Source organism: Nuphar pumila, chromosome 13 (assembly GCF_984573655.1).
Source record: "Nuphar pumila chromosome 13, dmNupPumi1.hap1.1, whole genome shotgun sequence".
In the NCBI taxonomy this organism is placed as follows: Eukaryota; Viridiplantae; Streptophyta; class Magnoliopsida; order Nymphaeales; family Nymphaeaceae; genus Nuphar; species Nuphar pumila.
In genome coordinates this window covers 93,296,576-93,323,441 of record NC_143261.1, presented here as the reverse complement: position 1 = coordinate 93,323,441, position 26,866 = coordinate 93,296,576, and the positions used below count along the sequence as shown (strand labels likewise).

Genomic DNA, 26,866 nt, shown 5'->3' with positions numbered 1-26,866 from the left:
TATACTTCCAAATGCCTTCCACATGCATGAGGCCCCTTTTCTCAATATGATGATGAGATGCTATGAAAAATCAGTTTAATTAGCTGAAGCACAACAAGATTGGACCGATTGAAGGGAGATATTGCAATTAATTTAATTTAAGCGTAAGGGGAGTACTCGTGGAGTTTTACACTGTCGGCATTGAAACAAGGTCACAACTAGGGCTGGTAAATGAACCAAGCAGCTCATGACTCAGTTATGTTTGGCTGGTCATGAACTCGTTCATGATCGATTCATATAGTTGGTGAGCTGAGTTCTGAGCAGCTTGTTTAGCTTAAACGACCATCTTGTCTTGGCTCATATAGATAACTTTTATCTATTTTTATGTATAATATAATAAACATATATACAGGAAAAAGGATGCATAAAAAATATGTGCATAAAATATGCATTATTAAGCATACTATCCAACTATAGGAAATTTTCACCCAACTACTCGATTTGGTCAGGCAAAACTCAGTTCACCATGTAGGTCCCACCAGGATGTGCACTTTGTTGGCCCCATGTAACTCAAAAGTGAGACTTCAGTGTCGATCAAATGCTGTGGATGGTGCATGTGGGCCAAAAGGTATCAAGAATGAGAGCTCTTTATACTTCCAAATGCCTTCCACATGCATGAGGCCCCTTTTCTCAATATGACAATGAGATGCTATGAAAAAACAGTTTAATTAGCTGAAGCACAACAAGATTGGACCGATTGAAGGGAGATATTGCAATTAATTTAATTTAAGCGTAAGGGGAGTACTCGTGGAGTTTTACACTGTCGGCATTGAAACAAGGCCACAGCTGGGGCTGGTAAATGAACCGAGCAGCTCATGACTCAGTTAGGTTTGGCTCGATGGGTTCGTATAGTTGGTGAGCCGAGTCCTGAGCAGCTCGTTTAGCTTAAACGAGTCAAACCTGGATACAGGGTGTTCATCTTGTCTTGGCTCATATAGATAACTTTTATCTATTTTTATGTATGATATAATAAACATATATACAGGAAAATGGATGCATAAAAAATATATGCATAAAATATGCATTATTAAGCATAATATACAAAATATATGCATTTTAAATGTTATATATATATATTTTAAAGGCAAGCTGGGGATAGGCAGACCCCTACCAGATATCTCTTAAGTCCCATGTGGCAGAGGGATTCGAACCTGGGCCTTCAAGCTTGGCACAGGACCCCACTTACCACATGGGATACCACCTGGGTAATGCTAAGTTATATATACAGAAAAATTCAATTTTTAATGTTATATATATTCATGTGCCAGCTCGTCTCATTCAGGGACTAGTTGGGCTTGAGCTTGGCTTGGCTAAATATGAACACAAACCGAGTGATGAGCTCAGTCCACTGGTCAATGAGGGCTTCCCAAACATGCTCTGATCAGTTCGTTTGGCTTGATTACCTGCCCTAGTCACAGCCAAATGGGGGTATCCTTGACCCATAGAGGGGCATTGGACCATAATGGTTTCTCCTTATTATCAAAATAATTATAATAATAACAATAATTATAACCATGGGGGCAGGGCAAGGTGCCTGATTGTTTTATTAAAACCTTTTTAAATGCGATTTTCACAATGTGCTTTTAAAAACAAATTTTTTTATGATATGCTTATGTTTTGAAAATCAAATTTTTTAGGGCTTTTTTTAAAAGAAGCTTTTCATGGATTGTTTTTAAAGCGTGTTCACGGCAAAAATCTTTAGTCTTTGATTTTTTTTTTTACGATGATGTTCATTTCGCATTTTAAGTGTTTTACTTTAGTTCTATTTTTACAAGTAGCACATTTAAGTTTTTAGCCATCACATTTTATGCATGTTAGGCATTTTAGATATTTTTGATTTTTACGTTTTGCATATCTTTCATTTTGCATATTGTTGTGTATTTCATATTTTTAGTATAGTATAGTGTTAGTTTTTTGCCTTTCGCTGCTTGTGTTTTCGTGTTGTGCAGGAAGGCGTGGAGCAGAAGAAAGCTAGCAATATTCTTTGGCACGTGTCCGACACATGACACGAAGTACGAGCGCAGAAGACATTTTTTGCTTTTATTTTAAAATTTAATTAAGGGTTTGTAATAAAGTTTTTTTATGCACTCTGTGTAGGGTATTCATTCATTGTAATAGCTAAGTAGCTTAATTTTCTTCGTACTTTCCATTTTTGGTAATAAAGAATAGTTTAGTTGTTTGTTTGAATACGAAGTATTCCCGTTCTCTGAGTTCGACACGGTCTCTACCACTAGTGAGAACCAGTTTTTATTATTTGATGTCTGGTTTTCACAAGTTCTTCATTTAAAAATCTTTTCAAAACTACAACAAATTTCAAAATTCACCATCCATTGCTTCAATCCCACATGGTCTTTGTGTACATTGTGAATGGTGAGGATGCCAAATCACTTGATCTGTTCTCAGGCACCCGGCCTGACATGGGTCAAGTTTGGGCTGCTACTGCAGCCGGAGTCCCATAAGAGTTGGGCCCAGCCCAGCATAGGTCTAGCTCAGGTAGGACCAAAATAACATCTCAGTGGAACCCAGGCCAGCCATGCCAGTTTACAAGTTGGGCTTAAAGGGGCAGACCTGATAAGACACATGCCCAGTTCAAACCCCACAAGAGTTAGTTCTGGTTTCTGTAAGCCTGGGGCTGGCGGGTTGGGTCTGTCGGGCCCTAAGAGACCTTGGGTCGGGCTCGCCAAATGCCCAGCCCTAACCACAGGTGGCAAGTCAGCAGCCTGGCCTGATTCCCACCCCTACTCTAACCCATGGAGCAGGAAGTCCAACACTAGACAGTCATATGATGTTAAAGAAGGCTGTCACCAAGAGGAGGCCCGTCCATTTGCAACGTCAATTGTTCAGAGGGACAGGACAAAGTGACAAGGACATGAACTTTGTCCAGTGGTGGCATACCCAGTAATTGAAGCAAATGGACACTCTTGATCAGGATGTGCATGACAGACATTACAATATTGGCTGTAATACTAAGTTAACATGATTAAAGTATTCCAGAACCAATACAGCAAATAGAGGAGAACATACTAGCCAAGCAAACTCTTTGAAAATCCTAAAATGTCTAAACTTCTGACAGATTCCAGAAATAACCAAAAAAGTCGGCAATTTGTCACCTCACATGAGGATAATCAAATTTTTTTTTGACAGATATCGATGGTCCCACCTAGAATTAACCTTGCAGGCTCTTGGAGTTTTATGCTGCCAGGACAGCGACCGGAAGTATGGCAGGCAGAGCCAGCGCGACTAGGTCTCTGATCATGGGGCAGTTTCACCGAGTAAAAAAAAAGGGGGGGGGGGGGGGGGGGGGGGGGGGCAGAACAGACCGGAAGTATGACAGGCAGAGCCAGCGCGACTAGGTCTCTGATCATGGAGCAGTTTCTCCCAGTAAAAAAAAGGGGGGGGGGGGGGGGGGGAGGTGGTAAGTGACCTGGTTCTTGGAGGATTCCTCATATCTCATCTAACATTAATGTGTTTCATGTGACTATATATGATCTTTCCTAGTCCTTTGTAAATTTACACTTAAAGACTGTCAATGAGCCAGGGGTATCGAGTTTGATCCAAATCTAAATATCCAGATATGTGCACTAAAAAAACAACAAAAAGACAGAAAACATAAATTCTGATGATTCACGTGGCACTCAATGAGATAGTCTCTTTCTCTCTCACACACACACAAATGTCAACAATATTACTAATTATCCCAAATAAAAACTTTTTTTTTAAAGGTAAGCTGGGGTTAGTTCGACCCCTACCAGTTATACAATAATACCATTGGGATTGAAACTGGCAACGTCCCAACACAAGGTGACGTGCACTAGCTGCTCTTACCAGACAAGCAGAGCCCCCGGTTGGTGTATCAGCCTTTTATACGTCAAGGCTCTATTATGATCTGACATGATTTTGATGTATTTTCACTGTTGTTGATATGGATAATATTTTAAAATTTTAAATACGCCAAACAAATGGTTTCATAATTCTTTTAAAAATTAATGTATCTCAAGATTGTTTTGCAGCTAATCAAAAAAAGAGTCTTTGCTGAAAGAAATCCTCAAAAATCAAAGAATTCAGAACTCATCATTCCTGTTCATTTAAGCAAAACTCATTCCCCAGCCCATCTGTTTGGCTTCATATTCAACTTTTCAAAAAATTTACTAACAGGGACCTCCATTTAGCCTAATTCCTGATACCCACCTCCCTCTCTTTAAAATTGTAGAAGCCCGCATCAGTTTTTTCACATGTGAAAACTGAAAACTTTTTGTTACTAAAAGACTGTTTTTTACGTGATTTTTTTCTGACAGTGCTCAATTTGAAACAATTTCCTGATGACACCTAGCATTTTGAAAGGTGAATTTTCAACCATCAGTGGATGATATACCTAGCAGGTCACAACAAGAACACGGGACACGCCATTCATGTGTGATTTTTCATTAAAAAATAGTATATAAGAGGACGTGACACGATACGGAATGAGACTAAAAGTATATAATCAGAAACAGCATTATGCAACTGCAAGCTCATTGTACTTAACCATGCCACAACCACTGGTCTTTAGTCTAACTGGCTCTGGAAATAACTTTAGGTGGAATTCTGCAAAATTTCCTTCAAATTTATTGCTGATCATGGTGTGAATCAATGTTTTCAGAATCATATCGGACCCCGAACCAGGGAATCAGCGTTCTGAACCAAATCGAGCTGAATCAGCCATTTTTTAACCCCATGTCACACTCGTTTTGCATCAATCCTTTGCCGGTATGATACGAATTGGCCGCTTTGCAACGATACTGACAACACCGGTGTGAAATGTGCCAGAAGGCTAGTTGGTGAAGTTGCTCTATCAAGAGGCCCTATTCGAGAAAAGTCGAAACAATGATATTTTGCTGGTTGTGGAAGTAGATAGGCTTAAGTAGATGCACCAAGTTCAATATAGATGTCACCATTGTCATTTTTAAGAGAATCTAAGTGGCATGGACTTTATTAGGGATATAATAACTGCAGCTCTGCAGAGATATCCAACCAAACAGAGCTTTTTAGCTGGCTTGGTGCAGCCATGAGAGCCTCTTAAACAATTGGCCCCATTTAGTGAATGGTTTTCTAACTCATCCCACAAGTTTAGACCTGATAAGATGGACCCAACAAGTCCATACTGTAAAGAAGCGGCTTTGAATATCTTAGGTTCAACAATGAACCAATACACATGAAGTGCGAATATACCCACTAAAGGGAAAGCACAAGCACATAATGTGCTAACACATAAACCCACAAAGGGGCAAAAACAAAAGCTCCTCCAACTAGTAAATACAAAGGGGAGAGCCCCTATTTATACACACTCAAAGGGACCACCTTGGGGGCTCCCAAAGGAGACGGTGGAGAGCCCCCAACGGTCACATTTGTGACTGTTGGGGGCTCCCAACGTCTCTATTGAGAGGCCCCCAATATGGTACGAAAATCAAAAACAAAAAAAGAAAATAAAAGAAATATTACAATGCGTAAAATGACAAATTACAAAAATACCCTTGAAGGTATTTTAGGAAGAGAAAATATATATATATATATATATATAAATATATATATGTACATTTTAAGGATTATATTTCAACATACATATATGTGTACGAGTACACATATTTTAACACCCCCATCAATCTTTGCGGGGAAACAAAAAGATTGAAAAAGTCGCAACACTCCAAGAGGCTTCGGTAAGGATGTTATTGAAACTTGTAAATACCTTCCTCCAAGAGTCTTCTAATGGTGAACACATTTCCCGATCCATCCAGGGTACTTCCTTTTATCCTATCTCCAAGATCCTGTGGAATAACAACAAAGAACAAGTAAAAAATATCTTTGCACTTTACTCAAATGGAACATTCCTAACAAGGTGCAAAATTATAACTTGTGCATAGAAATTTGAAGCACATGATAAGATAATTACTTTAGCATGAAAATAAAATTTAGAAAACCAACGTTTCAAAACCATATGTCATGTTAAAAAGTGAGTGTAAACGAAATGCAAGAATGCATAATGCATTCATAAGGTCCATCATTGGACAAACACAACCCCATAATGGGGAATAACAAAATGGTCCACTAAGAGACACCACAATAAGCCTACGAAGAGACATAAGCTACATATGCTTTATTGAATGAGGACCTAAGAGGTCATAATGAGCATATGCATATACTATCATGAAATGAATCAATACTTAAAAGAAACATTAATGAACATGCTCCAAACATATAGAAAGACAAGGGTTATTGATTTTAGCAATTCCTTTGAAAGCTATTTCAAGAGGGAAATGCTTCAAGAGCATAAAAAGAGTGTATGAAGCACAAGATTTCAAAAAGATTTTAATTCCATTTAAGAGGCAAAATAATGAGTGTTATTTGAGTAGAGAACCTCACACTTTTAGGAAAATCTCACTCAAATGACAAAAAAACTCATTTTGCATATCAAGAAGTGACCAAAACAACCATAAACACTTAATATATAGATTAAATGCCAAAATATTGATTTGATTTTAAAATATGCATATCAAAGATATGATTTACTTGTATCTAAAAGAAAGCAAAGTATGAATGAAATTTCATAATAGTTTATCCACTACAAGCAACTATCTCATTAGTCCTCCAAAACCTATAAATCAAGTGTATAAGCTACTAGATCAAGAATATAAATATAATGTCATCAAAGGCCAAAAGACACACACAAAGATGTGTAAAAATACCTCTTGTCTACATATAATAATACTTGAAATGAGTGTATCAACGACAAGAACAAGATAATACACACCAACATGGACCAAAAGCATCTTTGGTCTACGTAAAAAGACACTCAAGACCAAGTATGTTCAGCTACTAGAACAAGAGTATCAAGTCAACCATGGGCTAAAAACACAATACATCTCTTGTCTACATAAAATGGTACTTGAATTGAGTGAAAGAAGCCAACCATGGGCATACATCTCAGCGACTAGAACAAGAACACAAATGCCAACATGGACTAAAGATCACACACCATGGTGTGAATCAACGTGTCTTGTTTACATATAATAACACTCAAGACAAGTGTGTTTAGCTACTAGACCAAGAGAAACACAGCCAATAAAGGGCTACCAACACACAAAGATGTAATAAAATTCTTGTCTACATATGATGACATTTAGATAAAAGTTATAAAAGGAGAAGACTTTTGAGGTAATAAAATTTGTAATGATAAATATATATAAATAAAACCTTGAATCAATAGAACAATATTCTTCAAAAAGAATACCCATAAAAATAACATTTTGGAATAAACTATGTAAAAGTATCTTCAACAAGATACTACAACCGATAGAACTCTATTCTTGAGAATAAATGTGTGAACATACGCACACCAAGAACATATGGAATACTTGTGCACAAAAACACGAAATCACAAATGTGCAACCGCACTCATAATTTTCATAAACAATAAAAGGTTGGGCAATAATCCCTAAAACCTTGATTTTAATATACCTTAAAACATTTAAGGTGTCAAACATCATACATCCATCACATTTATATATAAATAAGAGCATTCATAAGATCAATGACCAAAATTAAACAAGTGACACACTCATAATTAGAGATCATATACCAAATCATTCTAGAGTCCCAAGGTGCCCATAACTCACCTCAACCACCATCTATAATATGGCAAGTGGACAATCTAAAATGATATAACACAAGGTGCCCATAACTCACCTCAACAATCATCTCTAATATAACAATAAGGTCATAAAAAAAAAATTGATGCATCATATAATATGTGATGGATAGAAGATAAATGTCATAGAAAGGCAATGAACTCTTAGGGAAAACATTTTCCAAATATGTGATTTTACAAAGAGGGATGATTCAAAGGTCCAACATAATTAATCACAACAATATGCCATATAACAATAATGTTGCATATATATAAAATTATGTTCAATCATGATCATTATAAAAAGACTTAATAAACACAACATGAAATATTAGCTATGTCATGTGTGAGAAAGGATTTGGAATAATCCAAGAAACAAATCAAGCCTTTATAATTTGCAATTATATGTATATCAAGATGTAAAATGGTAATAATCTTAAATCTGCAAATTTAGGACATGTACTAAGCATTTATAGAAAGAAACAATCTTACAAGTCCATTAAGGGATAAAAACAAACACAAGCCCTAAAGAAGGCAATAAAAACCTCTCTTTATTGAAAAGAGAGTACCATGTCAAAATGTCTATGAATAAACAATACGCATACAAGCATAAATATTTTATAAAAGAAGTGTACGAAGACACTCTCACAATCACTTGAACAAAATACACAAAAAGCATAATAAAGGCAAATATGCAATAATGCATGTATTTCATAAAAGAGGCAAATGCTTGAGACCCTCAAGCTTTCAAAAAATGGTAATATTTAAAAGGTCTCATAAAAACCGAAATTAAAAAAAGGTTTATAACAATCATGAAGTCTTCTCCAAGAACATATACTCATAAGAAGATTCACAAGGATCAAAAAGGCCTTTCAAAGAGAGATCCAACAAACAAAATTCTCAAATGAGGGTACGTACGAAAAGAAGAGGGAAAACTTTATTAAAGTGGAGAAAATCCCAAAGAGAATACTAGGATTGCGTTATGACAAAAAATCATAATATTATATGACTAAATATATTATAACCAACTCCTTATAATAAAACATATTCTTGAAATTGAATTGAAGAATGAAAAGAGAATAATCATATTTCAAGAGATCATTTTTAAAACTTAATTCAACCGATATTATAAAAATGCCTTCTTAATCAAACATTGCTCGTATGAAAAAGAACTCATTAGGTAGAAAAATAAGACATCATTTTTCAAAAAAACACATGTTATTATAAAAAAACCTCATATAGGACATTTTAGGGGATAAACACGTATTTTTAATATGAAATAATTATGAGCAATGCTACATAACTCACAAACATTTTACTTTTAACATAACTTTCCTTTTTTTCTTTTTCTTTTTAAAACAAAACTTATTTTTCAAGAAAAGACATACGAAAGAGAATAATATAAAAGGTTTGATGGAATGTTAAGAATCCAAACTCATAATGACAAGGAAAACACATATGCAAAACAATATCTAATTCTTTATAATGCACAATACTTAAAAAAATATAATGCATACCAAATATTTAAAAGAGAGAAACACATATGCAAAAACATATCTAATTCTTCATAATGCACAATAATACATACCAAATAATTTTAATAAGCAAAAGAGAGAAACGAGAACTTCATCATTCTTCTTTAAAGTTTCTTGAATAGCACGTTTCCCAATGCAACAAAGAGCAACTCGATCCCAACCTTGCTCTGATACCATGTAAAGAAGCGGCTTTGAATATCTTAGGTTCAATAATGAACCAATACAGCGAATATACCTACTAAAGGGAAAGTACAAGCACATAATGTGCTAACACATAAACCCAAAGGAGCAAAAATGCCTATAAGGCATAAGTTACTATCATTGAAGAAAATAAGGGTGTAACACCCATTACATGGAGCAAAAGCTCCTCCAACTAGTAGAAAATACAAAGGGGAGAGCCCCTATTTATACACACTCAAAGGGACCACCTTGGGGGCTCCCAAAGAAGACATTGGAGAGCCCCCAACGGTCACATTTGTGACCGTTGGGAGCTCCCAACGTCGCTATTGGGAGGCCCCCAATATGGTACGAAAATCAAAAATAAAAAAAGAAAATAAAGAAAATATTACAATGCATATTCCAATTGGAATATGCGTAAAATGACAAATTACAAGAATACCCTTGAGGGTATTTTAGGAAGAGAAAATATATATATTTATATATATATATATAAATAGAGATACGTATACATATATATGTATACGTATCTTTATATATATATATAAAAATATATATATGTACATTTTAAGGATTATATTTCAACATACATATGTGTACGAGTACACATTTTAACACATACCCGAGAAATTCAGATTTGGTTGAGCCTACATCCAACCCATAAATTCCCCAGAAAAGACAAATGTGTGGTGAACCACAAATCCACATTGGAAACAAATACAATCTTCAATTAAAACTTGAAAATAGAGAGAGAGAGACAACTAGTTGATAAGCACCAACTGGGTGTCCTCTTACAATGTGTGCTCATCTTGAGCTCTAAACTGCCAACAGGAGATACAGATCCTTGTTAGAAAATGATATCGTATAAGAAACATGACACATTTTCTAAAGATCTCAAGGGGATATACAAAGCTTCTCCTGCTTGAGCAAAAAATCCAGATGGATCATCAGATCTTTCCTGTTTAAGGATTGAGGACATTAGACTCCATGTTATCTTTACAAGAGTAAAGATATACCATCATTCATCATTCTCAGCATCAGAGATTCCATATACAACTTCAGTATAGAGCTTGATAGTTCTCATAGACAGACCGGGGAACCGGTGGTCACCAGTCGGCCGCATATCAATCTCCACAAATGGCCAGTTCATGACCTCAGCAGCTTGACATTCTTCGATCCCATTTCCAATCACACAAAACCGATTGTTTGGATTGTTGAAGTGGGCTTTGATCCATGAGAAGCATTGGGGCTTCCCCACATCCCACGAACTGTAAACTGAGAAACAGAAGGGAAAAAAACACTTATAAACCAGACATGAAGAATATGTTGCATCGTTATTAAAATTAAATTTGAATAACTAGCCTAAACATACAACTTATCGCTAAGACATATAACTCACCATTTCTAGCTGGAATAAAATTATTGAGCCGAAAGAGCAAGCACTTCACAAGACTGGGAATTAGTGCCCCAGAAGTAACAAGAACATTAACGCATCTACCTTCTCCTTCATCAATGTTTTCCGCACCATCTTTTGACAAGTAATGAGGTTTTGCTGGAACATTTCCTCTGCACTGTGCCAAAATAGACCGAGCTGCACGAATGGAAATAGCAAATTAAATAGTAAAACAGGATAAGAAAACATAACCACACATATGCTACTGTTTCAGCCTCAGCGCAGCCACATCTAAGTTAACATACAGAGGAAGGTTAACACAGACTTGAAGAACAAGTGAAGCTCACATGGGAGAACCTCAAGACTTATAACCTCAAATTTGTAGTCCATTTTATGAGGAATACATATAGCTTTCTTCCCTTACAAAATGAATATTCATCCATTATACCCAAACATATTTGTTCAAATATATATATATATATATATATATATATATATATATATATATATAGTTGTAAATTGATATAACCCTAGGGTATTTTTGTCTTTTTTGTCATATGTAATTAGCACAATCCACTGGGGACTTTTCTTTCATTTTTATTTTTTATTCTCTTTTATTTAGGTTGTTTGACCATGGACAAAATCATCCTTTCATGGGACTGTTGGGATTCTACCCAATGGTCACAAATGTGACTGTTAGGGAGCTCCCAACAGCTATGTGGAGCTCCCCTTTGTATCTCGTCCCCTCTCTATTGTATGGTTTTGTAGAGCATTTCTTTAATAAAATATTTTATTCTCTTTTGTGCTATTGTGGTTAAGCACATTGTAATTTTATGTATCTTGCCCATTGGTGGCCTTGTTATTGTGTATTTAGGAATATCTCTTGTGATCTCCCATTTCATGGTATATTAAGGTGTGTTGTCTTCTCTTTCTTGTCGTGGAGCAAAAATCAAGAGTGGAGCTCTCCTTCAAACTCAATGGACCCAACTACTTGACGTGGACTTCGACTATGAAAAATCACCTTAGAGAAAAGAAACTTTGAGGCTTTGTGATGGGCACTACTCTTGAACAATCTTTAAAGCTCACCAAGGTTGAAGGTGTTAAGAAAACTTTTGTTGTAGATGATCGTGTTCAGTGTTATCAAAAACACGCCTTGAGGCGCAAAAGGTGCGCCTCGCCTTGAGGCACGGCCCTCTGTGCCTCAAGGCGCAAAAAAAAAATTACAAAAAGATTTCTGAGACATCGACAAGATTTTTGTAGCTTAATCTCATATATTTTCCAGTTATTTTAGTTATGTAATCAGTTTCTTAGTATATTACTATATTTTAACTTTTGTTGGTTAATCTCGTATATTTTTCAGTTATTTTAGTTATGTAATTAGTTTCTTAATATAGTTTAACTTTTGTTAGTTAATCTCATATATTTTCCAGTTATGTAATCAGTTTTTAGCAGAGTTACCGTAAGCGCCTAGGCGTATGGGGAAGCGTGCTTCCCCGATACGCGCTTCGGAAGCGCGAAACGTTGTGCTTCCAAAATGCGTGGGGAAGCGTGCTTCCCGGGAAGCGCGCTTCCCCCACACTTCCCCATTTTTTCCATTTTTTTCGCTTTCCCCTCGCTTCCGGTTCGCTTCCTAGGTCGCTTCCGAGATGGTTCATAATTTTCTTCTAAGTGGTCCCACGCTTCCCCACTTCTCCGCTTCCTAAATTTTTGAAAGTGCCTTGCTTCCCGCTCCCGCTTCCTCGACTAGTAACTCTGGTTTTTAGTTACTTTTATATGTTAATCTCATATCTTTTAGAATAATCTCATATATTTTAACTTTTATAGGTTAATCTCATATATTTTCCAGTTATTTCAGTTATGTAATCAGTTTCTTAGTATATTTTAACTTTTGTTGGTTAATCTCATATACTTTTCAGTTATGTAATCAGTTTTTTAGTTACTTTTATATGTTAATCTCATATTTTTTAGAATAATCTCATATATTTTAACTTTTTTTGGTTAATCTCATATATTTTCCAGTTATATAATTGGTTTCTTAGTATATTTTATCTTTAGTTGGTTAATCTCATATATTTTTCAATTATATAATCATTTTTTTAGTTACTTTTATATGTTAATCTCATATTTTTTTAGAATAATCTCATATATTTTAACTTTTGTAGGTTAATCTCATATATTTTCCAGTTATTTCAGTTATGTAATCAGTTTCTTAGTATATTTTAACTTTTTTGGTTAATTTCATATTTTTCAGTTATGTAATCAGTTTTTAGTTACTTTTATATGTTAATCTCATATTTTTTAGTATTTATTTGAGATTTTCTATTTTTTATTGGTTGTTATTTCATCAATAAAGCATTTCTTTATTTATTTGTATTTTTAGATATTTTTTATAATTTTTTTAAAGTTTTCAAACAAAAAATCTTAAGGCTTACGCTTTACGCTTCGGTTTTTGGTGGAGCGCCTCGCTACGCCTCAACGCTTTTCACAACACTAATCGTGTTAAAGTCATCAATGAACATCAAATAAAGGTAGAGGATTGGGAAAGCAACTACGCCAAAATTTTGGCATGGTTTTGAAAGCAACGAACGAGGAGAGAGAGGCTCTAAGGGCTGCAGAGAAAACCCAATTAAGGGTCTGCGTGTTTTGCTTCTCATTAAGTAGGCTTTTGTATAGTGATTAGGGTACGAAAATACCCATTACATGTTATACAAATATTACAACATGCCATTAATGAGCATGTGTTAATAAACAAGATGAATTGGGTCTGGATCCTGAGATCCAGATCCAGACCCAGACGTGAATGACGTACTTGTGGCCTAGGCAGTAAAAAAAATGATAACCATGTACTTGCGGCCTAGGCAGGGACAGCCTAGCTCAAAAAAAAGGGTCCTACTACCTAGACTCATAAGCCTAAGTGGTGGCCCTGCGCTTAGCCCGCCTAGGCAGAGCTTAGGTGCAGCTTTTGACAACTAAGAATTTTACTTTATTACTTTATTGGTCATTACTTAAATGACTATTTTTTGTCTACTGCAGTCTTTCTCTACTGCAGAATTAAATGCTAAATATCAGTATAAACCATCCTGTAAAGGGCACATTAATTACATACAGAAACTGTCAAGCAAACTTTCTGCTACTGTAGTATTAAAGTAACATCCTTGTAAAGGTACATACCAGAGGAAAGCCATCCATCAGTGTAGCTATCAGTCAAATTGTAAAGATCATCCCATAGTTTAATCGCCTCTTGATCAAGAACACCATGCAACCCCTGCAGTAATCGTCGATTATTTGACTTAAACCAAAAGTGAAGGGGACCATCCACAATATTATCAGAAACACTAAAAAGCTTTGCTGGCTCTGTGTTTTCATGGTGCTACACAGAAAACTATTTTCTGTGAAGATGATGGAGTTATTTACAGGTCAAACCAAAGGTGTGAGAAGCCTTGCAATTGGGCATGATGCATAGAGCCTCCACTTGAAGGACCACATGTTTTAAACCCTTTTTGGAGGATGCTAGATGAGCTATGCTATTGAAATTAATTGCAATGGAAGCATCAAACATGTAGCAAGCTCATGGGTAGTAATAAGCATAAATATTGATGCAAGAATTGTGTGTTCGGCAAGAGGCACCACTTGTCACCACAGGCCAGAGCTAAAAGAGTAACATCATCATCTCAGAGGAACATATCAAGTGCAGCTAGCCAGATGCTTACAAGCGACTTGAAGACTCAATACTTGCCAATTCAACTACAGCAAAGTTTGGGTTAAGAACCAACTTAAAGATTATTTTTCTGAGCCAGTTGCAACCTAAAAGAGTTGGCTTTTGTCCATGTTTTTGTTCTCAGACCTTTTTCTTGTTTCCTAATAATGGAAAATCAAACATAAAGAGAATACATTAACAACAATAGGACTCTTTCAGTTCTCTGTTACATTTCTTGGTTTGTAAAAGCACCAATAATTGCAGATTTGAATAGGCCAATAGGAAAAAACAACAACTTGATGACACCACCAATGATGCTGTCTGCATCATTAGCATTGTGATTAAGTTCCTTTTCCCTATAGACCTATTCCAATCTTCAATTATTGGTGATTTTACAAAAGGAAAAAAATGCCACAAAGTTGAAATAACTAGCAATAGTATACACAGGATTCTCAAAAAGAAAAACACTAATTATGCAGACAAAAAAAAGTTAGTAGATAATGTAACTGTCATTATTTAGTACATGGTGCCATTACTTTGCACACGCCTCATGGTTCTTGTCAGGGATCAAAACAAGGTGCTAAAAATTTATAAATATATTATATATCATTACCATGGATGGACATAGATACTTTTCAGCAGTCATCCTGGATACTTTAAGCAGGAAGATGGGCAACAAAACAAGGTGAAAGCAAAACCCAAGTGTGAAGATTTGTTCTTTTCTTTTTCCTACTAGTACATGATATGACTGTTACATGGTTTTCACAGTTAATCATTCTTACACGTCGTTGAAGGTAGATTGGTGCTTTGCATATGCATGCAATGCTTTTCAAGATGTATGCAACATACTTGAACTAGTTCTACTTGCCTAAAGAAGCAGTGCATTGTCTATTCATGAAACAATCACTTATTCAATTTCGAATTACTGGAAAGGAAAAAAACCTCAATAGCACAATCATGTCAAAATAAGCCTCACCTTTCAAAACAAAAAAGTTGAGATATACAATAGTGTTCCACAAAATTGAAAAAATGGAACTTGAGACCTCTTGGTTAAGATAGTAAACTCATGGAGTTCTACTTGGATTCCACCAAGCCAGATGAGACTTGATTATCTGACCTCTTAAATATACCAGTATCTAGGATTTATTCATCTCCAACTTAAATGGCTTCTGCCAATATTTTGAAGGAGATAAACCTGGTACATAACTTGCAAGTACAGTTGTTGAATGCCTCTCTAGAATATTCATTATTCCTATTCCTTGTCCACGTGTTATTGGTGCCTGGTCTCATCATCATGGGATCTGGACTATTTGGAGAATGTTTGATCTCTTAACCATGTTGCTACTTCTTGGGCTAGACATGTTTCTCCTTTCTCAAACAGAACAATCTGAGATCCTGGCCTTCTTGGCCCCCAACTCAAGCATTTTTCCTTCAGCTGTTGGTCATCCATAAGTCACCTCATTGTCCGAAACATGCATTTAACATGGCCATGGATAGATCTGCATTTTTGCCCTTCAGCAGTGAAAATTCTTAATCCCTGTACTCATCCATTTTATGTCCACCCATTTTTCATAACATGAGTCATCTAACTTTGAAGCAATGCCATCACATTAAGGTTACGAGTCCCTCATGCTCATCATAGTTTCCACAAAGGGAAAAATGGAAATTTCACATATCTGATATGGTAATCCACCTAAACATGGTGAAATTTTCAGCTAGCGCATGATGTATATTTTTCAAGACTTGGCATCTAATGTTCGCCTATGACTGTCAAAGAAAAGTTATAGCATGAAATCCCTTAACCAGAATTAAGAATTCCTTCATTTAGCTGTTCTGTAGTAAAACATGGTCACATTATTTTCTTTTGTCAGATGGTCCAGTGACTTCTGATCAATAGTACCTTTCTCAGATTGTGTGTTTGCCCATTTTTCTTCTGACAGGGTGCACCTTTTTACTTTCTTAAAAGGGAACAGCCTAAGGTTAGGGAGAAAACAAACAGACCATGATATGAATGAAAAATACAGAGTCCCACTTATATGTAATCATTTACAATGACGAGAAAGATTAGGTTTTTCTGGTGACTAGCTCATGGAACTGGTTTCATGTTTTGACATAGTTGTGATGATTTTTTTTGAAAAAAACAAATAAATGCGTGATGATGAAATGAGAGCAGTGGAGTACCAATCCTCATGCTTTACTTGTAACATCACCATTCCTTGGTAATTGAGGCCCAAAGACCTATTAACAAGCTCATGTTTAACCAGTCTCACAGACAAATAACCCTGCATCTTCTTCGTCTCTCCTATATATTTTGTACAAGAAGAAGGATCATGGATTGTCAGCACAAATGTTATAAAATATTTCATGAAACTGAATACAACATGAAAGAATATCCTATTTGTTTGGATGTGATTAATTATGTTGACGAGCAGATCTTTTTCTTTCGTGCAGACCTAAAGCAAGGGGAATCAACAGTCAGATCAATTGTTAGCCAAAAGAAGCCATAATAGCCTCCAACGAATTTCCAAGAGGCTCTTAAATCCCTCTACACTATTTTTCTAGAGGTGTCTTAAGTGTGGGTCCAGATCCACATTGGCCCAAATAAAAGCACTCTCTCAAAATGGCCAATGCAGATCCAATTTGAAAAGGCCTAGAACTTGAAGAAGTTCTTTAAGGCTTCCTCTAAAGTAGAGATAGCATTAATCCTAGCTCTAGTTTTGGAGTCTTGGAAAGAGCTGGGATTTGAAGTCTATTAAAATCATTCTGGAAAAAAACGTTGGGGAGTCTTTTGCCATCTTTGAAAAAAAAAATTCTGAAAGAAGGAAAGAAGGGAGGTCGACTTTCTTGTAAGAACCTTAGCCGTGTGGTGGAGTTTCGATCTTTTAGGCTGCCGTGAGGAGCCTTGCTGTGCAGAGAACCTTGCTGTGGCGATTCCATCTTGTTGCTGCCGCGAACCTTGGTGTCTTTGCTGAACCATGTGACGTTGCTGCCATTAGAGTCCTTGAAGATTGGAAACTTTCATTGTTTCAAGCTTGTTCGTGTGAGCCTTGTGCGTATGAACCTTGTTCGTGGAACCGTCGCTATTGTTCGAGTGAACCACCGTGCTGTGAGAATACCGTGTGGCAGTTGTGGACTGCAACCTCATCATTGGTACCCTTGTTTCAAAGAAAACGTGGTGTTTGAGTCAACCAACATTCATCTATTTCGGTTTGACTAAAAACTTGATTATTTCGTTGAACTTGTGTTGTGAATGTGGTTGAATCTTGGGTTTGATATTTCATTGTGAAAGTTCTTGATTGAGTTCTGATTTTGTGTTTTATCATATTTAGAACTTGCTGTGTTTTGAAAGAAATCGGTTTTGTGAATTTTTTTTCAAGTTATCTTGTGAAGGGTGAATATCTAAGTCACATTGGTGCGGGTGCGGATGCGGGGGTGCGGCAGGGCAAAAATGTATATATATATATATATAATTTTGAAGTTTTAATAGTTAACATTATCATAATTCACGAGTTAACATTGTCATAATATCATTCATCATGCATACAATATATCAACCTAAATATCAATCAAATAAGTAAAGCAATTGCATAAATCAACCTAAATATTGATCAAATAAGTAAAGCAGAAAAAAACTAAATTAGATACCAAGAGTAATGGATCTTAATAATTTTCTTCTTCATCATCAAATGCATCATTAGAAAGAAGACTGGGCTCAAATAAATCCATGTTTGTCGTATTGAAATCATGGTCTCCCTCGAAGTCACACTCTTCTAGGTTTACATCCCAAATTTTGGATGTTTCTTGTCTGCGTTACAAACTCAATTTGAAAATGTTAAATACAATAAAAGTATATTTAAATAAAAAATTAAAAAATAAATAATCAAATAACTAAGAGAGCAAATTAGTACCTGTATTCATCATTAGTTCGCGAAAGTAGTCGAAAATTTGAATGAACATATACTAGATCCACGCTTGCTTGTGAGTTTGTTTCTCTTCACATTGTGGATTTGAGAATATGTGCTCCAAATTCTTTCACAACAAGCTGAACTAGCAGGTTGCGATAGCAATCGTAATGCAAGACATTGGAGAAGAAGTGTTTTTGATCCAAATGTTGACCATCATCTGATAGGATCTATATTATCCTCCTCTCTCGCGAATAATGTTGGTCCATATAATCTCGAAGATGAAAATTTTCTAAACTCTTGTATGATGTGATTTAGAAGATATGTTTCAGGAAAAAGTCTTACCATACACATATTTTTATGTCTTGATAGCTCTGGGTCTAGATTTGGAGGGGCACGACCAATACCACCGGCTTGCCACTTTTTTGCATAATATTTTAGATTAAGAGAATGTCTCATGAAATGCAAAGGAGTGTTGCTCTTATCCCATCTTCTGACTAAAATTGAATGAATATGATTAAAACATTTTGAATCATCCAATGCAGGATTTTTTTTCTTCATGCTTGAAAACAACAGCTTGTATTTTTTCAATCATATTATCCCACATTTTATCAACTCTGTGAAGCATGAGTCATCATTATCAACTTCTCTCAACATTTCCCAAATAAGTTGGGTAAATTGAAGAAAGTATACTACTTTGTCTCAAAACTCATCATCAACAATAAATTTTTTAATTTCTTAATTTCTTGAGCCTTGATATCATCATCAACACGATAGAATGTCCAATTTTCATCAGTCACTATGCTAACCAAAACATTCTTCACTTTTTTAATCAACTTCACCATCACAACGATAGACACAAAACGTGTTTCAGTGACCTTCAACAATTTCAAGTCAGAATGCCTATTAAATATAGCATTAGCACGATGGTGGTTAACAACAAAATTTCTAATGCTTTGACATTTCTTTCTAAATCTTCAATCCATGAACATAAAGCATATGCTTGTGAATTTTCTTCTTCTTTGGGGTTGCATATGCTCTTTAGGGTTAGATTTAAGTTGTGTGCTACACAGAGAGTCCAAAAAATATGAAGGTAGTCACTCTCCAAACTCAACGTTGTACTTTTACAAACTAGAGCGTTGTCTGTAATAATTTGTACAACATTCTGATCACCCAATTCTTTTATGACTTCTATAAACAACCCCTTCAAATACTCTGTATTTTTATATTCTCCAGATGCGTCGACTGCTTTCAAGAATACTGGGTCACTAAGCGAAGAAGCAATGAAATTGATCAGTGGACGCCTTTGAATATATGTTCATCCATCAGGCACAATAGAAACTTCATTTTGCTCCCATGAATATTTTTTAATCTCCAACAACCTCTCCACATTTGCCCTCTCTTTTGCAAGAAATGTGGTTCGTATTTTTTCTGAGCTTGGAGGTACATAACCACTCAAATTACAATTTGCCAAGGATGTTACTAAATCCTTCCAATAAGGATTTCTAGCCGCATTAAATGGGAGTGAATTAGAATAAAAATACCTCCCAACTTTTCTATCAAATTCTTCTCTTCTATATGTATTGAATACTGCTTGTATTGTTCCTCTACCTCCTACATTGACTTTTCTTTTTTTTCAGCATCTTCTTAGTGGCTTGCAAATTGCACATTAACTGCACAAGAATCGGTCATTGTCTTTCTCTTCTCATATTCTTCTTGTATTTTCTTGTATTGTCTTCGCATTGCCTCATCAACTTTTCTACATCTTGAAATGCCATGTCCTGGTATCTTTAACAAATGAGCATTCACTCTTGTGTAAGACCCAACAAAATCTCTTTCACAGAGCTCGCATCGAAATCTCTTGTTTCCACCACCTCCTTCGCCAGTTTTTGCAAGTTTATCTACATGTACCCATAGTGGCCCCACCTCATCAGTCTCACTACAACTATCAGCAAAACTAGCAGCATAACTTAAATGTTGGGATGAGGATGACGCAAGTCCTTTCCCTTTATCCATCATTTTTATCTTGAAAACACAAAAAAAATACATTCAAAATTTCAAATTAATTATGCAAACATTATCTTGATATAAAAATATATAATATATATATATATATATATTATATATATCCCCTGCCAAAAACAGGGAGGGACTCAACCCCTCCCCTGAAATAAGAGGGAGCAGAGAAGGGGGCTCGACCCCTCTCCTGCCGACCCAACAAGAGAGCGAGAGGGGGGGCTCGACCCCCTCCCCTGCCGAAAACAGAGGGAGCAGGGGGGGCTCATCCCCTCCCCTGCCGACCCAAAAGAGAGCGAGAGGGGGGGCTCGGCCCCTCCCCTGCCGAAAACAAAGGGAGCAGAGGGGGCTCAACCCCTCCCCTGCCGACTCAATAAGAGAGCGAGAGGGGGGGCTCGGCCCCTCCCCTGCCGAAAACAGAGGGAGCAAGGGGGCTCGGCCCCTCCCCTGCCGACCCAACAAGAGAGCGAGAGGGGGGGCTTGGCCCCTCCCCTGAAATCAAAGGGAGTAGGGTGGGGGACTCGGCCCCTCTCCTACCGACCCAACAAGAGAGCGAGAGGGGGGGGGGGGGGGGGGGGGGGGGGCTCGACCCCTCCCCTGCCGACCCAACAAGAGAGCGAGAGGGGGGGCTCAGCCCCTCCCCTGCCGAAATCAGAGGGAGCAGGGGGGGGGGGGGGGGGGGCTCAGCCCCTCCCCTGTCGACCCAACATGAGAGCGAGAGGGAGCTGGGGGGGCTCAGCCCCTCCATTGCCGACACAAGAAGAGAGAGAGAGAGGGAGCTAGAGGGTACCTGCGACGAGGGAGAGGAGGAGGTGGTGTCGGGCAGAGGCGTCGGGAGCACTCGAGCTGAGCTGCACGGGAGAGGACATCAGGGAAAAAAAATTTGCCCTAATCTTCCTTTTTCATCGGGTTTTTTTTAACGTTCAAAAAATTGGACCAAAATGACCCTAAGTGTGTTGACCACACCTAGGGTCGTGTTGACCGCACCTGATGCCGCAATTGCACGCGCACCCGCATCATGTCGCGTCGACGCGGGTGAGGCACCTGCTTTGCCGAGTCCCTGTGACTTAGGTGAATATCTATCGTGTGTTGCTTGTTTATTTTGATCTAACCGGAGTTGGGTTAAGGAAGAAGGGATATTGACATTGTAGAAATCACCTTTAAAAGTGTTTTTCTGTGTAGGTCGAACATTAAACACCATAAGATAAAATTGGCATATAATAATCTTCCTTGTACTTGTTGTTTACATTTTCGGATTTCGGGTCCGTCGGACCCAGTCTCAGTAAACGAAGGGTATTTCCTTAGATATAGGTCTGATTTATGCATGCTTGGATTCGTTGGAAAACTGATGAATTTTCCAACATCTTTTGTATTATGTCTGTCAGCAGATTTTGTCTTTACAGTATAACGGACCCGAATAGAGAGCATCGGCATTCTGTGACAGTGTTCTGGTTTATCGGTCAGTCTCTTGGTGCGATATCTCGACACCCCGGTGTCAGAATTTTGTATTCTTAGATTCGTTGAAAATCTATTGAAAATATCTACAACTTTCGTGTTTTGTCCGTCAGCAGATTTGTCAATACAGTCTGTGAAAACGGACCTGAAACAGAGAATACAGTCTTTCGGGTGACTGTTTTTCTGGTGCGTCAGTCAGTCCTGTTATTTATATCATTTATCAGCATTGATATCGAAAAAATATGATTTTCGAAGCGTTGGAAAGACATCTATGTCGCCTACATTTCCTTTGTTAATCATATTTTTAAATTTGGTGATCTACTGAGTTGAATTTCAGTAGTATCAGTCACTGACGTATTTTCAAATTTTTGTTTTGAAAGTTTCCGCAATAGAATAGTTGGTTTGGGGTCCTGGTTGTGAACCGAATCGTGTCGGTCTGCACCACAGGGTCAATACATAATATGTAGGCTTGGATGCATTAGTTCAATTCCTTAACCTCTTAGTCATATGATATTGATTCCAGAAAACTTTAACTACAATGAGAGTGTGTGGTTTCTTATACTATCTCAAAAGTACTTTATCCTTTTCAAATTGTTATTCACTTATCCCAAGTTACTTGTTTGATGAGTAAACAGGTTAACTAGATCAAGAACTTTTTAATACTTGAACTGGCAGTTAGTTTGTAAATTAGCTTCTTACTATTTTATTAGTCTCACCTGCAAACTCTCCCTGGCAACCTTCACTGGTTTTTTTACTGTAAGACATTCTCCTATGGACATCAGTCAATCATAAACCCCTTGATTTTAGGATCTAAGAGCAACCAAATCTTGTCAACTAATTTGGTATAAAGGGAAGCTATTAAACCAGATCAGCAGACTCCAATTCCAATAGAAGGTAGGCCTGTACAATTAAATTGAAGATTTGAAGGATTAAAATAAAAGGGAAAAAAACATGTTTGTTCCTCTGTCTGTATACTGTATTAACACTACATTAAATGTTTTCCTAGAGTTCCCATATAATTGAAGCACCTGCAGAGATGTGTGACAGTATTCAATAGTCTGTGCTTCCTAGATTAGTAACCTGGATACATGATATAGTTCTAGAAGTAAATCCAGATACTAGCACATTTCATTTTACCAATATTTAAATAGAGGAAATACATACCATACTTATCATAGCGTAAAGGTGCTACAACCATGAACATATATAGCTGGGCAGTTCAAAGCTACAGTCTAGCCTCATGCTCAAAACCTTAGAACTATCTTAAGAAAGACATACTATGAGAATCACATCAACTTTGTCTCAAGGAAACAAACTTATTATGCAAGACAAGCATGACTTACAAAAAGAAAATGCCCATGCAAAAGAGTAATTCTCTATCAACACCTGTGCATATCTTTCTGCTATGATGCGGTAACGGTATGCAAGCTTCCTTTTGTTGGCATCATCATAACAATGACTGGAGCCATCCTTGTTGAAATCGTAATCTGACAAATCTCTACCATCATCATACTCGCTCAAACTATCAAGAAACGGCTCATTGAAGTCCTCAATCTGCTTCAACACATCCCAAAAAAAAGGAACTCAAGAACCAATTAATTAAAACAATTTGCTTAGAAGAATGGGGAAAAAGAAACAAGAAAAAAGCTTAACCTGCTCATAAAAAAAAAAACTATCACAGACGTGCAAAATGTGCTTCTCCCAACACTTCCCAAGTTCGATTCCTTTTTTAATGTCCTTTGAACCACTGAAAGCCTCTCCATATGTCCCATTCAACAAGGACTTTAGCAATATAAGAGTCTCATCCATGTCCCATACGTATATAGTCCTCTTCTGATCCACCATACCATTCTTCCCCATAGCAGATAAACCATTTGTGCTTAGATCAGGACAAGGAAGAGATTGTTTTTCCCTATTGTCTTGTGCATCAGCTAGATGCTCATGCATGCCCTGGAACAAGGGTGCAACGGCAGTAAGGTAAAGAACATGATTGAATTAAACCAGCACATGTGCTAGACAAACATAAAATTTAGTTATAAAAAAATATAGAAACATCACTTGCATCTATAAGATGTTCACCTAGAATAAGATGCGACAAATAAAACAATAGCTGAACTCCAATTAATAGATTTGATCAAAGTATCCAAGAAATCCCTTCTTCATACTTATCCAGCTGATTCCATCACTAACCAGAAGATACAAATGAAGCTTTGATGTAAAACTGCAACATATACAAGACTGGAACACACTAACACTAATTGCCCTTGACCTCAGTTTCAGATGGTTAACGTCAAAATCTGAACATCAAAATCCTAATCAGATGATATATCTTCCTCTCCTGCTCAAATGAATGAAGAAATACAGGACCCAAGGAATTGCCTTGAATCGCAAAAATAAAAGGCAACAAAGGACAACTTTCATAATTAAGGATCAAAAGAACATCTTGCAACTGGCAATCTTTCGTCCTCACATGATAATCTCTTCTGCATAAAGCAGATTTGTACAATTGCAATCATAAAAAATATAAGCAATATATGCATTCAGATGCTGCCAGTCCTGTTGGAATCACAAGCTATAGCCTCAATAAAGGTCTCTTAACGCCAATTAAAATCAACATTGATGACTGTGGGCAACAACCCAACATTCATGCATCTGCTGTGAAAAATATACCCAAAGATCCCATAGATCCTATTCATAGGTAAAGAATATACAAAATCAAATAGGACCAATAGATTTTAAAATCAAAGGTAAAAACCGAAAGCAACCATAAAAACAAAATCTGACGGGCAAGTACAAAAGATCCCAACTGAAAAGGATCATATCGAGCCCACTAGGACAAAACCCCAACATTATGATAATAACTAATTTACAGTCACAGTGTTGTATAAGAGGGGGAAAGGGGAAAAAACGCCAAAAAGTATAAACAAAAACAAATGCAAGTGGGAAGTGGTTCATTCTAACCAACATCACCACCATTATCAAAGCACATTGGTTCCAAGGATCTTCCATTAAAGGACAAATACCAAAATCCCAACAATACAAAAAACTAAGAACCACCAAAAAGAAAAGAGAAAAAAAATCACAATTCCTAACTAAGCTAAACGCATCTACACTGCTACACACATACATCCAACCACCAAAACACATAAAATTCAACAACCAAAATCCTTGATCAAAACAAATATCAGATACCCCACAAATTCTCAACCAAAACATCACAGACCATGAATGATGAAACAAACTTCAAAGAAAACACAGGAAAAAGAGAAAAAAAAAGTCCCCATCTTTACTGATCTTGTTAACCTAAGAGAAAGAGAGCTTTCTTTGATGTCATCGATTGAGAGAGACTCAATAATAGACTAATTAACCGAAAAAAGGAAGTGGGTGATCGAAATTATGAAGGATATTTACCTCTGGCAGTTTCTGTTCCGAGATTTGAGCCATTTTTCTTTAGTGGTTTTGGACACCCAATCGCTACAAAGACGAAAGGAATGGGCTCAGAAAAGGAAAGAGGAGAGGCTCAGCAAAAGGGCCGCGTTGGAGTGGGCGTCAGGGGTGCTTTATAGACGCTCCCCACAAACGAATATGCACGGACAGCCGCGGTTTTCTTGCTGAGACATGTTGCAGGAGAGGGGGAGGGGGTGGGTTTGCTCTGAGGGCAATTTGGTCCTTTTCTCAATGTGGGCACACCCCCGAATCCCGATACATGAGGAGAGCCCAAAATTACAGAAACAACCAGTGACTGTACAGGAATGGACTTCGTGATTTTGGGGATGTGCTGTTATGGATTCTTCTGAATAAATAGGAAGTTCACACAAAGGAGCATCTTAAAATCAAGTTCCCATAGTATTATGTTGCAAGTTGTATAAAATGAGGAGCATGTTGGGAGATTTTGGAAGAAAAGGTTTATAAATGTACAGCTGGCACAGTATTGTTGTTGGACTTATTTTGCTAGAGATACATACTGTAGCAGCTATTGCAGATACTGTCACACTGAATAAAAAATCAAAATATTATTTTCCATTAAAAAAGGCCGATTTGGGATCTTCAGATTTGACCTTTAGTGCTGTCCAGAAAAAAAAAAGGAGAGAGTGAGTAATGAGCTTGTGGCAATCAAAGACAATAATGGACTTCATAATTTTTTAGGAGTATGGATCTCTGCCATAGGTTCTAGGTATAAATGATATATATAAACCAAAATTTAGAAAAATGAAATAGCTGTGATATAATTTAATGGCTTCTTATTGGTTTCATTTTTATCAAAATTCTATTTTAAATTTCGAATGTTTCTTTTTTTTTTTAAGAATTTTATTTGTTTTTGGCAATCTTATTTCATTGACTCCAAGAAAACTAATATGGATTAAAAGCACACAACATAATCCCTTGGCAAGAGTATCTCAAAACAAAAAATGTGATATTGGTAGTTCCGAATTCTTTTGAGTGATAGTCACCCTATTATTGGTAAGTTGGTTACTTAGTTTCATGTGGTAAGCGGGGTCCTGTGCCAAGCTGAAGGCCCAGGTTCGAATCCCTCTGCCACATGGGGCTTAAGAGATATCTGGTAGGTGTCTGTCTAACCCCAGCTTGCTTTTAAAAAAAAATAAAAAATAAAGAGCTAGATGGTTGTTTCACACTATCTTAATCAAGGGATCTCGGGTTCGAATCTCACAAGGGCTATCACCGGATTGCTTAGAAACCCAAAACAAAAGACTTGATGGACTTAAACTTATGATGTTTCACAAAATTTTTGTGGGATGAGGTCAAGTTTGATGTGAGTGGCTTGGTATCCACCTCGACCCACACCATCTAAACTATATTTGTGGTTCGTATACATGTATTTCTTTGAAATGTTTGCTTCCCACATCTACAAGTGACCAAGCATTAATTATTGGTTGAAATTGACCACATATAATATTCACCTCTAGTGAGATATCACAAGATGCACACCTATGTCCAAACACTTCATACCCTCATGAACATGGCGATCCATAT

General features: G+C 36.8%; 1 protein-coding gene across 1 annotated transcript; it reads right to left on the bottom strand.

The window, feature by feature from the left end:
• Window positions 1-10,118: 10,118 nt before the first annotated feature.
• Window positions 10,119-25,455, bottom strand: LOC149819227 (protein phosphatase EYA-like). The gene is made up of 6 exons (XM_089984975.1): window positions 25,286-25,455; window positions 23,528-23,824; window positions 23,261-23,428; window positions 13,976-14,069; window positions 10,811-11,002; window positions 10,119-10,686 (listed from the first exon to the last, which is right to left on the bottom strand). Exons 1-6 carry the CDS (start codon window positions 25,316-25,318, stop codon window positions 10,430-10,432), a joined length of 1,041 nt encoding a protein of 346 aa, XP_089841101.1. The 5' UTR covers window positions 25,319-25,455; the 3' UTR covers window positions 10,119-10,429.
• Window positions 25,456-26,866: the final 1,411 nt, after the last annotated feature.